At 45.4% G+C, this 15,244-nt stretch overlaps 2 protein-coding genes across 2 annotated transcripts in view; both read right to left on the minus strand.

The window, feature by feature from the left end:
- Nucleotides 1-15,244, minus strand: part of bahcc1a (BAH domain and coiled-coil containing 1a) — a 63,395-nt gene that overhangs the window by 15,183 nt on the left and 32,968 nt on the right. Inside the window, exons 3-12 of the mRNA XM_083895829.1 lie at nt 8,860-8,985; nt 6,153-8,645; nt 5,778-5,892; nt 5,468-5,667; nt 5,188-5,346; nt 3,833-4,125; nt 3,141-3,486; nt 1,935-2,405; nt 999-1,054; nt 75-272 (exon numbers count right to left, since the gene is read on the minus strand). Coding sequence (XP_083751955.1) covers nt 75-272; nt 999-1,054; nt 1,935-2,405; nt 3,141-3,486; nt 3,833-4,125; nt 5,188-5,346; nt 5,468-5,667; nt 5,778-5,892; nt 6,153-8,645; nt 8,860-8,985 — 4,457 coding nt within the window. The remainder of the gene's footprint in view (nt 1-74; nt 273-998; nt 1,055-1,934; nt 2,406-3,140; nt 3,487-3,832; nt 4,126-5,187; nt 5,347-5,467; nt 5,668-5,777; nt 5,893-6,152; nt 8,646-8,859; nt 8,986-15,244) is intronic.
- LOC310932823 (uncharacterized protein) lies at nt 232-1,945 on the minus strand. Its single transcript, XM_083896192.1, has 2 exons — nt 1,467-1,945; nt 232-1,329 (listed from the first exon to the last, which is right to left on the minus strand). The coding sequence occupies exons 1-2, from the start codon at nt 1,894-1,896 to the stop codon at nt 1,250-1,252; spliced, it is 510 nt and encodes a 169-aa protein (XP_083752318.1). The 5' UTR covers nt 1,897-1,945; the 3' UTR covers nt 232-1,249.

Genomic DNA, 15,244 nt, shown 5'->3' on the forward strand with positions numbered 1-15,244 from the left:
ATCTTTAATAGCAATTTTGAATGAGTGTGTGTGTGTGTGTGTGTGCAGGGTGGGGTCTGTAATTGCAGTCTTACTGGTTCATTGCGAGGTGTCCAGCTGCATTTCCTGCGTAAATTGAGGATCTTGCGGGCTGGAAATTGTCCCCCGGCAGCGCTACCTTCATGAGAACCCATCTCCAGTGCACGAGCAGTGGCCAGAGTAGCAAGGCTCTGGAGATCAAACATCAGCAATTCCTCGTCTGTTTGGAAACAACAAGAAAAATTTAGTACACACTGCGTCCATTACTGCTTCATTAAGAGGCACTACAGCTTATTTCAAAGAAAGCAACAAAGATCGGGGTTGGGTTCGTAAATGTGCACATCAAATATAAACAAATTCCTGCAAACATGTGGTTTAGCAGTAACCATGTGATACAGTGGGTAAACTGTGAGGAAGTAAGGCATTATGGGATATTAGATATGCTCAGCCACGAGGAGCTGCTTCATTATCATGGAAATTGAGAAAATAACGTATAAAATGTATCCAAATAAAAACAGATTTTCTTTTCTTCCTTAATATTTGTTTTAGCAAAGACCTTTGCTGTAACATGTGACACTTCTCGTAGCTACCAATTGTATCGCAACATCCCCGACTTGAATCAGTTGATGATACCTTTTTTATGGAGGCCTCTTTTGGGAGCAGTTAAATGCATTAGGATGCTGTGGTAAACACAAAACATCCTTTTGCATGAATAAAAAAAACACATGGCGCTTTGAAAACAAGGAAGCTTTTAAAGGCACTTTAAAACAATGGGGTCTAATTAGCCAGGCAATGCCCCAGGGTGCTGAAAACATCGACTGCTTTTGTGATTACACACTAACTTTCAATAACATGTTGTGTTTGGGAGAGTGGAATACCAACTGGTGTGTCTTTTGATTTTGGTTTAAGTGTGTATTTTCAGCTGCGTTTCTGTGAGTGTGTGTTTGGCGTTTGAGTTTTTGTGTTTCACACAAGCACACGTGTGGATCAAACAGCGGCAGGATGGAGAGACAGAGAGACAGCTCCCTGAGGAAAGCTGGAAGAAGGAGTGGGAACGAGAACGGGAGGTGTACACCCCTCGCTAGTAGTTCAGCCCTGTCCTCCTCCTTCTTCTCCCCTCTCCTGAGGCCTCCGCATCGTTAGAACAGCCTTTTAGGAAATAAAAGTGCCTTTAACACACCAAAGAAGAGGAATGGCAAGCAGGCATGCCGATGGCTTCTCTGGGGACATGTTAGAATCCACCAGAGGCTCTTAAGACCAGCAGGAAGAGAGGAAAAACTGGGAGGGAACACAGAGCGACCGAGGCTAGGCCTGAGGGAGGAATGGGACTTTGTCATAGTGGATGCAAAACAAAAGGAGTGTAAACTAGGAGCAATAAATGCATTCACCAGATATGTGTCTGCGTGCATGTTAATGTGTATGACTAATGAAGAGCCACTGTCCCTCACCCTGGCTGTTCCCACAGGAGCGCTTTTGCTGCTGCAGCTCTAGATCTGCCAGCTCACTCAGAAGCTCCATACCCTGGTGTGGGTTGGGTGGCGAAGGAGCAACTGATGGGGTGTTAAATGGGAACAACGGAAATGGCGGAATGTCTGTGCAGAAGGCAGCGGCAATCAGCAACTCCAGACTCCAGTAGCAGGGCACAAGAGGTTTTTGGGGCACAGCAACTGTCGCCTGGCAGGCGCTGGAAGAGGAAGCTGAGGCTGGGGAAAGACACGTGAAATCTACGGCGGCATCATCAGTAGTCATCTCATTCTCCTGCTGCTGCTCACTGTCCTTTGCTCCATCAGGGGCTGGGGACTGCGGCTCGGGGGCTGCAGGGGAAGCTGGGTCAAGCTCGATGATGGTGGGCAGGTCTGGCTCCTGCTCAACAGACATGTTGACCTTTTGAGCATGATCCACCTGGCTCCCCTCACCCACCGCCTCATCATCCTCTTCCTCTTCCAAGGTGATGACAGCTTCTGGCCTTTCGGACTGCTCTGTTGAAAGGGGGACTGGACAGGAAGCAGCCTCGCACACTGGGCTCTCAACAGGGGGGCAAACCAGCACCTCTTCCTCAGTAGGCCTCTGCTCCTCCACTTCCTCCTTCTCAGGCACATAGTTGGCTGCTACACCCACCTCCTCCCTCTGTTCCAAAATTCTCTCTACCACTTTTTCCGGCTCTTCCTGCAACACTTCTTCAGGTGGGAGTGGCTCTGAAAGAGGTCTGACAACAGCTTGGCAGTCTATCTCCTCCCCCAGTCTGGAAAGAGAGTCGGGCGCATGCTCAGCAGGCTCCACTTGGACTGCTTCCAGGTCCGCTGGCTCAGCCAGTCGAACATCCTGAGGGGAAGGCCCACTCCTGTAGCCCATGGCAGTTGGGGGGTAGGTGTATCCAGGAGGCAAATCTATGGAAAGACAGATAATGACTTTACTATTCTGATTATGTCAAATAACAGAGAGCATGATTCCTCTCAAAGTGATTGTCTTAGACAGTGGTGTGAAGTAAAACTAAAATTCTTACACATTAGACTCACTATGAGCTTAACTATCTTGCTACCTTTAAGGTCACAAGGGGGTGAACAACAGGAAATGGAAACAAAGTGGCACTCGGGCTTGATCTCCAAGCAGCAGTATATGAAGAAGAAGAATGCAACCTTTTGTGAGTGTGTTATTTGAGGTGGGCCAGGGCTTTGGTTTATCAGAGTGCCTGACACAATTCCTCTGGCGTGCGGCAGCAGTTAGCTGGACGTTAATGATGATAAAGAGCGTACGTTGCCTGTGGGGGTGGCGGAAAGGTGAGGCTGGTACTGAGGTGTTTATCAGTTATTACTGGGGTAACAGTACTAGAAAGGCCCTGCTCAGCTGGCAGCCATTTTGCTGGAGCTTAGAGCTGTTGAGTCAATCAGGGCCTTGCCAACAGTCACCCACACACAATATGAGAACACCAACAGGAAAAAAAAAGGGGATTGTTACTGATGCATTTGGTGTCATGTAAAAGCTACTGCTATCTTTCTATCACTGTGACCTATTTCACTTATCATTTCTAATTGGTGGCATCACAAACATTTCACAGGCTTTCACCTGTTGTTATCCATTATCTTTCTATATGTTATTATTATATTGTGTTTGCTTAAACTTACCAGGCTCAGGAGACTCTGGGTAAACCTGTGGTGGCTGTCCCTCGGCTCGCTTGTCCAGTGATCCTGCCCCCTTTGGCCTCTGAGGTGGGGCTGGGCTGATGGCAGGTGAGTGGGGCACTACTGTGGCAGGGCTGAGAGCAGGGCAGGGTGTCGAAGGAGTGCTTTTGGGATGTGGTCGCAGTGAGGGGGACTGGCAACAAGGGGACAGGTGAGTGGCGCAGGCCACTGGAGGAGTGGTGTTCTTCTGAGGTGGGTTGTAAGAGTAGGGCTTGGCAGGTTTGGATGTTCTGGGCTCAGAAATGAGTTCCTCTAGCTCAACCGAAGGCTCATTTGGCCTCTTCTGCATCTGTGGCATTTAAAAAAATAAATAAAAATCACTTTCTCTGTATAAGAGCAATGCAGCAATTACTTCCTGGCAATCAATTATATTATTTGTTTCATCCCTCTAAGAAAAACAGTGCATCCCAGAAGGGGGATTATTTTGAACCTTCACAAAACTGCTGTTAGTGTTTTTGCTATTCGGCTTATAAATTATCATTCTCTTTTGTTCTTTAATGCTTTGATATTTTAATGTATGCCTTGAGATTTTAAAGGCGCCTCAGGGGTTGTCACAAAAGCTATTTTTTTATGTATTACACAATGACAATAAAGTTGCTCAATCCTGAATAATATTTTGAATTTTTAATAATAACCTGGGCATTGTGTGGAGTGTGATGTTGCATGTCCATGCCATGCGTAGCTCTGTGCTGCAGCTGCTGTTGCTGCTGCTGCTGCTGAGGTTGAGCCTGTGGTTGTATTTGCTGTGATGGGTGGCTCTGGTGCTGATGTTGATGCTGATGTTGGAGTTGTTGATGCTGCTGGAGAGCGTACAGCTCCTGTTGCCGTAGAAACTGGGATCGAGAGTACACAGCAGGATGTTGCATGTGGGAGGGTGGGCCCCGGGCACCATACACAGGGGGCCATAGCCCCGGCTGCTCCATCACGTCTAATGAGAAAAAAAGAGGAGAAATGTGACAGAGGCTACCTTTGAACAACAAAAAACATCCTCACACATAGACACACTGCTCCATACACAAGAAAACAACATTATTTTATCCATATGTCTCATTATATAACTCCCACGCAACCACATCAATTCAGTAAAACCATTATGGATCATTTTATGATAACAAATCTGTAAATCTTAAAAAAAAATGACTTCATGGAACAATATCTCCCCAGACAACAGTAATCCCACACTCCTCCGCTCTGAACACAATTCTCTTAAGAACAGCCTAGAGAATTTGCAGGAATGTTGTATAAAAATGTTTTTAAAAAAAGTAATGACAATGACGAAATGTGAACAGATGATGGCTACATGCTGATTAGAGGTCAGAAATACTGGGCTGGTTATGCTCATGTCCCAGTAGACAATTTAATGAAGCCTATTTGACGAAAAGTCCCACCTTCAAGGCAAACCATAGACGAGTGTAGTCTGTGAAAGAAACCAGCAGGAAGCTCAGTTCCCACGTCCAGAGTTGGACGACGTTTGTCAGCATGTAACCTTGTGGACACGATGTGGTTTATGTGCTACGGCTTTACCACTGGGGTAGTAATTGACCAAAACAATAATAACACAGCCGCTTTTTTCTGTATTTAATACACTTTTTTCCCCTTATAAGCGGTTATGTCCAATTTGACTCTCTTCCAGCAGTTTTTGCTTAGACCCTGCAAAAATATGTGATCGGTGACATAAATGTGGCCACTATAATGTTTCCTGTGGGAAAGCTTTTGCGGATACATGTCCTTTCTCAAATGAAATTCCTGTGGAGTGCACAAAGAAACATACCGTTTAGACCTGTGAACTAATTAAATTTTGCAGCCTCTTCACACTGTGGGTCGAGAACGACTTTTAGTGAGTTATCTTTCCTGTGCTCACACAAACTTCCTCTTTTCTCTGGTGTGGTTGTCTAACGGATAGAAGCTCATTAACTAACCATTCATAACAATTTCTGTTTAGAATGGTGTAAAAATACACTACAGCAACTTAATTGGTTAAATGGCTCACCGAGGTGATGTGTCGCAGGATGGGCAGGAGGCTCAGTGGGCAGGACCACAAGCTGCGCAGAGGGATCCTGAGGCAGAGGCAGAACTGGCTGCAGAGGGCCTGGCATGGCTGCAGAGAAACCAGGAGGCAGATTCTGGTGCAGGGCTGTATGACCTATACCTGCTAGCAAAGACATCAGTATTGCTTATGTATTCCTTATACAATTAGGTACACACTTGCTATGTATGTCAAATAGCTGGTACAAGTAAATGCATTGGCATCTTAGATACTCCCATCTTACCATAAGAGTGTCCAGTCATCCAGAGGGATGGACTCCCAGTTCTTGGCATCCAGTGATGGTGAGCAGAATGTGCAGCAGGGTCTCCTAATTGACCAGACTGGAGGGAAGTCCCGCCTGGGACCATGAGATGAGAGGTGAGGTCACCATGACAGCTGTTGGAGGGATGGATCCTTGCAAACTCCACCCTTTCCTTATTATCCCTGACATCAGGATGACATAAACATAAAGAAATGAAAATGGAGACCAAATATACTGGACAATTCTAAATAAGTTCATTTGTGTGTGAAGCAGCGGTTTCACATCTAGCTACCTGATATATGGATCTCTCTCTCTGTCCAAGCATGTCAGACCTATCTGTTCCCCACTCATCCTCTTCCTCTCCTCTTCTGTGGTAGGATCTGAAGGATACATGGATCGAGGTGGTCCTGTGAAACAAACATTAACTGAAACTTAAGCTCTCACCGATATGTCTTAATGCTTCAAAAATGGTGTATTTTTCAAGGAAATAAGAAAGCTGAACAATATTGCACTTGTGTGAGGTTGAATAACATAACATTCTTAAACCACACACTAAAAGTAAAGGCTTGTCTCAGCACTAAAAAATATTTTTTTCACAGTTAGGTCTTAAAAGGTCACAGATAACAAAAATGACTCCCATTATGGGTATGTGACCTTGACAGCCTACCTTTCAAAGAGGGATGTACTCTGCCCTGCCGGCTGTTTGGATGACTGTCTGCAGAACGACAAGGTGGCTCCCTTTGTCTGGCCACCGCCACTGCAATTCCCACTGGTGGCTGTCTCACCTCACTTTCCCCATGACCTGCTTCCCCAATATCTCTACCCCGCCCACTGTAATCAGGGCGCTCGTCATTGGCTGGACTCTTCTTGGAAGGCAGAGTCTGTTTGTTGCCCTGCAGGGCACAACTCCCACCAGCAGGACCTGATTTGAGGCTTCCGAGTCCCCCAAAAGGGCTTTTCTGGGAGAGGAGCAGTGGTTGTTGCTGGTTGCTGTACTTTAGTAAGCTTTTCATAGCACTGCTCTCCCCCTGAGTTGGACATTGGGGTTCAGGCTGCTGCTGTGGCTGTGGCTGTGGCTGTGGCTGTGGCTGTGGCTGTTGCTGTGGCTGTTGCTGACTGAGTGGAGGTGGAGGGAGAGGCTGGGGAGGAGGCAAGCTCATACTCTGCTGCTGCGGTTGCTGCTGCTGAGAGAGTTGCCCACCAGTGTTCCCTAACTCCATGTAGGACTTCCTCTGCTCCTCTTCAGGTTGGGACATGGGGTGGGGAGGCCTCATGGACCAGGGTGGCACTGGTGGCTGCTGGTGGTGGGCCTGCCCACTATTGTTGCTGTAACCATAAGGAGACATATCCATCTTTCTTTTCAGCTCCTGATTATTCCCCTGGTTCAACTCAGCAGGAGAAGAAGCTTCGGGGCCAGGTCGGCCATGTTGCTGGTGGCGTATCCTGGCTACCTTTTGGCCATCTCTCTGTAACGAGCAGCTACCTCCTGGACTTGGGCCATGGGTGGGTCCTGCCCCACTATGTTGACTCATGCTTTTACAACCAAGTGGGGAGGAGTTAGGTGGTGGTCTAGAATGGGAACAGTCTCTATAAGGAGAAGTGTTTACGGAATGAGAGACTGAGTGTCCTGCCTTGTGTCCCTGGGGCAGCGATGTTCTAAAGACATCCATGTCCACACCACTGTTGATACATTCAGCACTGCGTGATCGTACCACCTGGTGCTGCTGTTGGGGATGTGAAGACTGTTGTTGCTGGGAAGGTGGTGGAAGCTGTGAGGGCTGAAGGTGCTGGTGGTGGGACTGCATCCAGTCTGGAGCCTTGTCTGTCTTTCTGTATTGGTGCTGCTGTTGCTGTTGGTGTTGTTGGTGTTGCTGTTGTTGTTGCTGTTGTTGTTGTTGTTGCTGCTGTTGTTGCTGCTGCTGTTGTTGCTGCTGTTGTTGCTGCTGTTGTTGCTGTTGTTGTTGTTGTTGCTGTTGCTGTTGTTGTTGCTGCTGTTGCTGTTTTCTGTGCCAACTACTATGATGACCATTACCACCATTCTTCTCTATTACCTTGTCCTTGGCATTGCCACCTCCCCCACAGCTACCAACACCCTGGCAGTCGGGGATACCAAGTTGAAATGGCCCATTAGTTTTGTTCCCCAGATCTGCCACTGATGGCACAAATGTAGGTCCTGTGACTTTAAGTTCTCGTCCCAAATTGGCTGGTCCACTCTCGTGTGACGCTGGGTGGGCTAGAGGAGCAGAGGGGGGTGGACAGAAGAAGTCCGGATGATGGTGTGTATGGTGGGAATGGTGTGGGTGGTGTGGGTGGCTGGGGTGGAGCTGAAGGCAGTGGAAGCCCCCTGGGTGAGGATGTGTGTGGGGGTGAGCATGAGGATGCGGATGTGGATGGGGATGGGAGTGTGCGCCTCCTGCAGTTGAACCCATGTGTAAGGGTGGAGGTACAGAGTAGGGTAGAGAGTGGTGGAGTGGTGCCTGACCCCTTTCCAGACAGTCTGAAGATTGTTCACTGATCCTCATTTCCCCACTTACACCCTCCTTGGTGCAGCGGTTGTTGCCACTGGAAACCATATGTCTGCCCTGGCTGCTCCCTCCAGCACCAATAGGCCCAAGGGCTGTGCCCTCCCCTCCATAGCTGGACATAGAGGCCTTAGTCCCTGCTCCAGTTCCTGCATCTCCATTTTGCATCTTGCCATTGTGCAAGCAGGCACTGAGGGACTTGCCCATATTCTGAGAGTGTTCCTTGCTGTACTCCATCGTGAGTGATGCCTTGTGTCTCTCCAGAGAACGACTGTTGATCTCCTCCAAGGGCAGTGGGTGCTGTGGATAGTGTGGGTGCTGCTGATGGGAGTGGGAATGGTGGTGGTGGTGTGTGGGCTGGGGTTGCTGATGGCTGTGGTGCTGTTGCTGTTGCTGCTGCTGTCTTTCCTTTGCCTCTTGTTTGCTACTGGACCTCTCCTTGTCCTTGACAGGTACCACTCCTCTTTCAACAGACCCCTCTTTAAGACCCTTATGTATAGCTGTGCTGACCCCTGCATCTCTGTCTCTGCTGCAGGACCCCTGAGAGTGGCCTGAACCTGCCCTGGACATTGGTGGTAGACTGTGATTGGCTGAGATGAGAGGAGGCTGGGATGGGAGACCTCGAAGGTAGAAGTTCTCTAAGATAAAGAGAATGGCAGACCAGTAAAGACACATTCTTTAGTCAAGAAAGGAAAAGGCAATGACAGAATTAAATTATTCAGCTCTCATGATAGTGTCCCTAGGCATCCTTATATCAGTATCCCACATCAAATTACACCACACTGTGTTGTATAAATTGGATTTAAATATGTTATTTCAGAATGATTGAATTTTAATCATCACACATCTCACCTTTTTGGGTGTCATAGAAACGGTGCTGCCCATAGAGGACTCCGCTGTTGGCATGGTGATCCAAGTGGCTCATGGGAAGGAAAGTGTGGGCCAGACTCCCTGAGAATCGTGGATACCCTGGAGCTGCTGAGATGGATAGTGGAGGGAGGAGAGAAGAGAATTGATAAGACAGGACAATAACCACCGAGATGTAGTTATCCAGAGAAACCCAGTATAATCCTTCAAGTCCAATGCAGCTGGTGGTGTTCATACAAAAATAAGTGCAGACTCTGCCTGTCATGTTTGCCTTTCGTGCCTGATTTCAGTATCTAAACAATACAAGACAAGCTTGGGAATTGCTGTGATGTATGAAATTTGTCTTTGACACGTACAGCTCCTTGTTTTATCTCTCTCAGAATAGGCGGTATCATCTCTATCCATCTTAAGAGGTTGTGTTTGCCATGACGTGAAAGCTGGGCGGCTGACCTTTGCTGACCTACATCATGGGCAAAATGTCATATGGATGTTGGGCCTTTGAGCCAGTAAACCTGAGCCTATTACACCAAGCCAATCTGTAGGATATTTACACTAAATACAAACATAAGAGGAAGAAAACAAATTTAACTGTAAGATCAAGAAAGAAGATATAATCAAATCAAAATGGTAAATTATATTTGGGTGTCATCAAGAGAATTAACCAATATGCACTGATTTGAATGAACCAGAAACAATTTGCTGTAAACCATCACCACATACAAGCATCTCAGTGACCTTCAAGTCATCTACATAAGTCCAGGTGCTTCTCGTCTCTTTCTCTCTGCACCTGTTTCAACCCCAGCTATACTTTTAAACACAACTCACAGATGGAGTGAAGGAAAGGGAAGGGGAGGGGGGAGAAAGAGGAATACATGGCTCTCAGAGGTAAATGAAAGACAGACATATTTGTGTTGGCAAGCACACGACCTGATCCCGTAAAGCACAGATGCAGTGTGTGTGTGTGTGTGTGTGTGTGTGTTTGTTTTATACATCAGCGAGTGAGTGTTGAATGTCTCACTTTCTGCCACTAGAACAATAGGGCCAGTGCTGTGGGACCAGCTCTGGTGAGGGAGGAGTGTTATAGTGGGCTTAATGACCTCGTATTGGAGAGGCCTCTGCATCCTCCTGTTTTAATTAATGAAATGCACAGAGATGGCCAAAAGCACTGCAATAACACAGGAGGTGCTGCTTTCTGAGAAGGGCAATGGGGTGATAATTACAAAACATATATGTTCCATCTCTATTTCTTCCTTTTGTCTATTTTCTACCTTTCTTACGTATGTTGTCTCTTTTCCTTTCTTTGCCGTCATGATTAATACGCATACACATTCATGCCCATTCATCTACAGATGGGGAAGAGGGTGGGGGGGAATCCTTTGTCAAAGCAAAAATGGTTTTTTTTCTATGTTGTGGGGAGGGAAAAGAGCAGAGAGCTGGTTGGCAGTCTTTATCAAAGCTTTTTCTGCAGCAGCATGTTGTTTGTGAGCGTGACGACTGACGGCGTAATCCCTTTTCACAGCGTGGTCTGGCTGTGCCCGATAATGCCAGCCCGCTCAGTTTCACCATGCCCTCCACTGGGGCGGCAAGAAGGGGGACTGCTGGGCATGGCATAGCTCATTCAGCCATTAATCTGGCCAGGACAAGGAAGTGGCTGCTTCTGCTGCAGGCAGTGCAGGCAGGGTCTTAGTGCAGTCTGCTGACGACACAGCAGCCTCACAGCCTCACTCTCGTTTGCTCCATGCACATATTCGCACACACAAATACAAGTCAGCATTGGCAGGTTCACGGCGTATGCTATCCTTTCCGTGGGTAGGGCAGGACAGGGTCAAGAGGCAGAACAAAGAAGAGGTGTGTCCCAGGGAGGCATTTGTAGATGTTCTGAAGATAGTCGGCAACAGCATGGTGAAATGAGAGAAGCAGGTCAACAACACGGACAAAAATGGGAGCTGGGAACAGAAATTAGATGCAGAGGAGGATTAAGTGTGCTGAATAAGAGGCAGACAACAGAATATTTAGATGCCTTCATCTCCATCTCGTGTCCACCTATCTGAAGACAATGTCACTATAATTTAAGGGTTTCTTAACATAAAGGCTAAAGTGCATGTTCTCTCTAGGTAAATAGCTGTAGCAATCCAGAAATAGAGCGATAGCAGGACAGCGAAAGAGCATAGCAGAGGAAATCAAGAGGGAGGAGTGGGCTGAGCTGCCTGTCAAGTCTGCTAATTGAGAAAAAGTGACAGAACCATCAAGACAGAAAAAGGGAGGAGAGAGCAGAGAGAAGACGAGAAATGTTTGGTGGAGGAGGGGCAGTGCTGTGGTGGATCTCTTCAGGTTTGACTAATTGAAAGGAAGGGATGCAGCCTGGCACAAGAGAGTGTGAGGGAGAGAATTAAAGAGGCACCGACCAGTACGTAAAAGAGGAGAGCCGAGGGGGTGCAGCTTAAATCCCACAAAAGGGAAAGGTAGCAACTGCTCACAGAAGGAAAGATGGACAACTGACGATAGGCTCGGAAAGGCCTTTCAGTCAGAAGTGGATTAGACAGGTGTGCGCAAGGCATGTGTGTCTATTTGTATGATGTGTGGACCGAGATGTTTTCAGCACAGGGTATGAAGTCATCTGGACCTTTGCCAACTGGCCTTGGGCTTATGAGGTGTCTACAGGGTTGTTTTCCTTTCATGTTGTCCATTTCTTGTTTTTATTTTTTTGCACTCATTTGATTCAGAGGGGTTTGTTCAAACAGTCAAATACACGAAAATCAATATCTAAAAAGGGAACTAATCCCTTTTCACAGTACATGTATTAAAATAGTCACAACAATACATCTGTCCTTGTTTTTTTTTCATCTTTTCCCCCCGTCTCTCTGCTCTCACAGCCAAAATCAAAATGCCACTCCTCTCTCTAGTGTCAGTAGGTCTTCATCTCCCACTCAGCAAATGAAGGACAGTCAATCCCACATGTGGTGTTCTGTACACAATGGCTGTTACAGTATTTCAATCAACCTGGAGATCTGATCTAAAAGAGAAAAAGACAATTTCCTTATATACACACTCACAAATATCTCAGCATCTAAGGGAGAGTATACGCTTCCTTTTCCTAATGCAAACGCACTACATTCATCCACTCTCTCTGCCAAACACATTGTGATCCAGAGGATCATGCACCACCACCTTTGTCAGGTGGTGGTGTTATTTATAGGTGTGTGTGTGTGTCACTCGCTAATGGTTTGTCACTTATGCTCCCAGTAGGAATGTAATCTGCATGCATAACTGGCCTCTGAACACACACTGAAACCACGTTCATGCTGATGTGTGACTACAACATTTTTCTCTGTAGCCTTTTAAACCCAGAGGCCGAGCTTTAAATGGTAGTTGCTACTTGGATTAATTGCAAAAATAATGCTTTTCATTTTCACATGGTCCCAGGAAATACCAAGTTCAAGTTTGTTTTTCAAAAAAAATATGTGTGCCACCTTAGAAATCCTTTTTCAGTAACACTTAAGATTAGGGAATATTCACCATTCATACATATTCACCATTAACTAGGTGCTTACTAACATGCATATAAGTAGCATACTAGCCCTTTATTAGTAAATATTAATTAATTCATATGGTAATAGAGGTAGAATAAGGTGTTAATACATGCTTAATTACTAATAAAGAGCTAGTATGCTAGTTATATATGTTAGTAAGCACCTAGTTAATGGTGAATATGTGTTCCCTAATCTAAAGTATTACCCGTTTTTACCCCAAGTGATTAAAAGAGCGAGCAGAGACTAGTCAGGTGTATTTGTTTAGTCGCTACTCACATATTTTATTTATTTAATGACCACCTGGGAGCTTTTGTTTACAGGATCACTGTTGTTTCTGTTAGTTAGTGGAATACCACAGAGACAATTTAAAAGAGTGCACGGTTTGGCAGGGATGCAAGACAGGTGCGTGGTGCAAAGTCATATTCCAATTTTTTATTCAGAAAACAATAACACAACAAAAAAAACATATGTTCTATGTATCCTCACACAGTTACTACCAACAATGTGATTTTTTTTTGGCCACCTTCTGCTCTGACAGGCATTTGCGGTGACATTTTCAAAGGGCTTGAGATCACTGTATTGGGTCTTCTCCAGCACATCCCAAAGATTCTGAATGGGGTAAAGGTCTGCACTCCATGGAAAGGGTCTAGACTGATGTGGAGGCCAAAATGAAGTTTCATGATCCCTGAACAATTATTACACAATTTGAGCTCAGTGAATCCTGGCATTGTCATTATATGTTTGTGCCATCAGGAAGAAACAAATCCTTTGATGGAAAAAGCTGCTCGTATTATTTGTGGCACATAACGTTGCTGAACCCGGACCAAACCAACTGAAGCAACCCCTCGATCATAGCACCGTCCCCACAGGCTTCTGTGGTGTAGGCACTAAACATTATGGGTGCATCGCTTCATCCACCTTTCTTCTTAAGCTGATGCATCCATCACACTGGAACAGGATAAATCCTGACTCATTTGACCACATGACCTTTTTCCATGGCTCCAAAGAGTCATATAATCTTTATGCTCCCTGCTGATGCCTTTTTTTTCCCTAGTTTGATTCAGTGATAAGTGGCTTTCTTGAGGCCTCACAGCTGTGTACTCCCAATCCCTTAAGTTTGTTTCACAATGTGCATGTGGAAATGCTCTCATAGCAATAAGTTATAGTTGATGAAGTTGATCTTTTATTAAATTATTTCTATGATGGAATCAGCACTATCCACGACCATGAGTAGGTCTATTGACGTAGTTAGTTAAATAATACTGTATGCTGCCAGCTGAAACTATTAAACACTGCAGTAATCATCCAATGCAGTTTTAGCTATATTTAGCAACACATATATATATATTTACATTCAGAGAATGTGTTGACTTTTGCCAGATCTATCATAAATTGACATTTTTATCAATGTCTAATCAATAGTTTTAAACCTTTTAGATCCATGTCAATTGATTCATCCAGGTAAAAGATATGAGTCATCGTTTTAAATGTCTGAGTCTGGAATGAATTGATTAAATGTCACCTTTGTCCACCGACCAGGACCCTGAAGTCTGATCTCTGTATACTAATGAGAGACTGGGGAGGCCACTGTATGTCAAGCCAACTCCAGCTCTAACGGCAATTATTTGGAGCTTTTCTCTGAAACGACCACTCAAAGTCCTTCACAAGTCGCATTTACCTATTCACACACAAGTTCATACAGTACCATCTTTATGCAGCACTTTTTTTTTTTTACGAGATCATTGTTAATGACTGCTCGGCGCGTGAGATGCTTTATCGCTTTAATCTGCGGAAAAATCTCCTCCACGGCACGTACTGTATGTGTCGGAGACATGAGGACCGTACAGTCATCTTTGAATGCGATTTCACGCTGCTGCTTGGTTTTGCAGCATCAAGTGGCGTCTTTTAAGGACACACTTGCCGGAAGAATAAAATATACAGAGAATTTCTTTAAGGCTATAAAGTTACACTAACACACACACACACACATATGCACAAGTTAGGGAGTGCTCCGCTGCTGGTGGGGTTCTGCTGACACCCGGAGAGCGGAGGCGAGAGCCTGGGTAATTGTGCCGCTCATTTTGATGACTTGCTTTTTATGCAAAACAGGAAAAAGACAATATGCAATTATCTTGAGGAGGGAACAGCTGAATGTGGTTGATGAACAGTCTGGATTCAATCATGCTCTTAGTGCGTTATATGCAATTAAACTGCAATAGAGATAATGGCCTCCATTGCCAACTGAGTAATAATCCCAGTCATAATCACCTCCATTACTTTTATTAGGCTTGGCATTATCATCATCACTCTTATTAATATTATTCTATTTTTCCACAAGAGTAAAGTCTGACAATAAAGCCACTGAAACTATACTGTAAGGTAAAGGAACACAGAAATCAGTTTGGAGGGGAACATTGTCCAATTGAGCCGATGCTTAAGCAGATATTCGACTTTAAACTTCTTGTCTCCATGTTTTAAATGTTTTTTTTTTTACCCAATCCCCGGTGGTCAGGACATAAAAGCAAGGGGGGGGTTGGGAGTAAAGGCGCTGTGAGGCATCTACTGGCTTAACAGACACAGCATCTCAGCTGTAGAACATCCAAATCAGCCCTTTAGTAACACATCCCACAACAGAGACACTGTTGATCAGAGACCACAAATGGAAGAAAAAAAAGAAAACCCAACCCCAACCCTATGGGCTAACAGCTGGTCTAGTCTTCGAAAACAAATAAACAAATACAAGATAGCTGAAACAACAAATCCATCAACTTCAATGAATGTGGGTTTTCCAGGAGGTTTTGAGTCATCACTTTGTCTAACTATTAACTAAAGATGGTTAA

The sequence above is a fragment of the Microchirus variegatus genome (genome assembly GCF_963457635.1).
Source record: "Microchirus variegatus genome assembly, chromosome: 10".
Lineage (NCBI taxonomy): Eukaryota > Metazoa > Chordata > Actinopteri > Pleuronectiformes > Soleidae > Microchirus > Microchirus variegatus.

Bases quoted from the DNA above. Each gene is read 5' to 3' on its own strand.
- LOC310932823 (XM_083896192.1), bottom strand. From the start codon at position 1,896: ATGTCTGTTGAGCAGGAGCCAGACCTGCCCACCATCATCGAGCTTGAC. The intron at 1,330-1,466 runs GTGAGGGACAGT...TTCCTCCCTCAG, and splicing joins CTCCTGTGGGAACAGCCAGG to GCCTAGCCTCGGTCGCTCTG.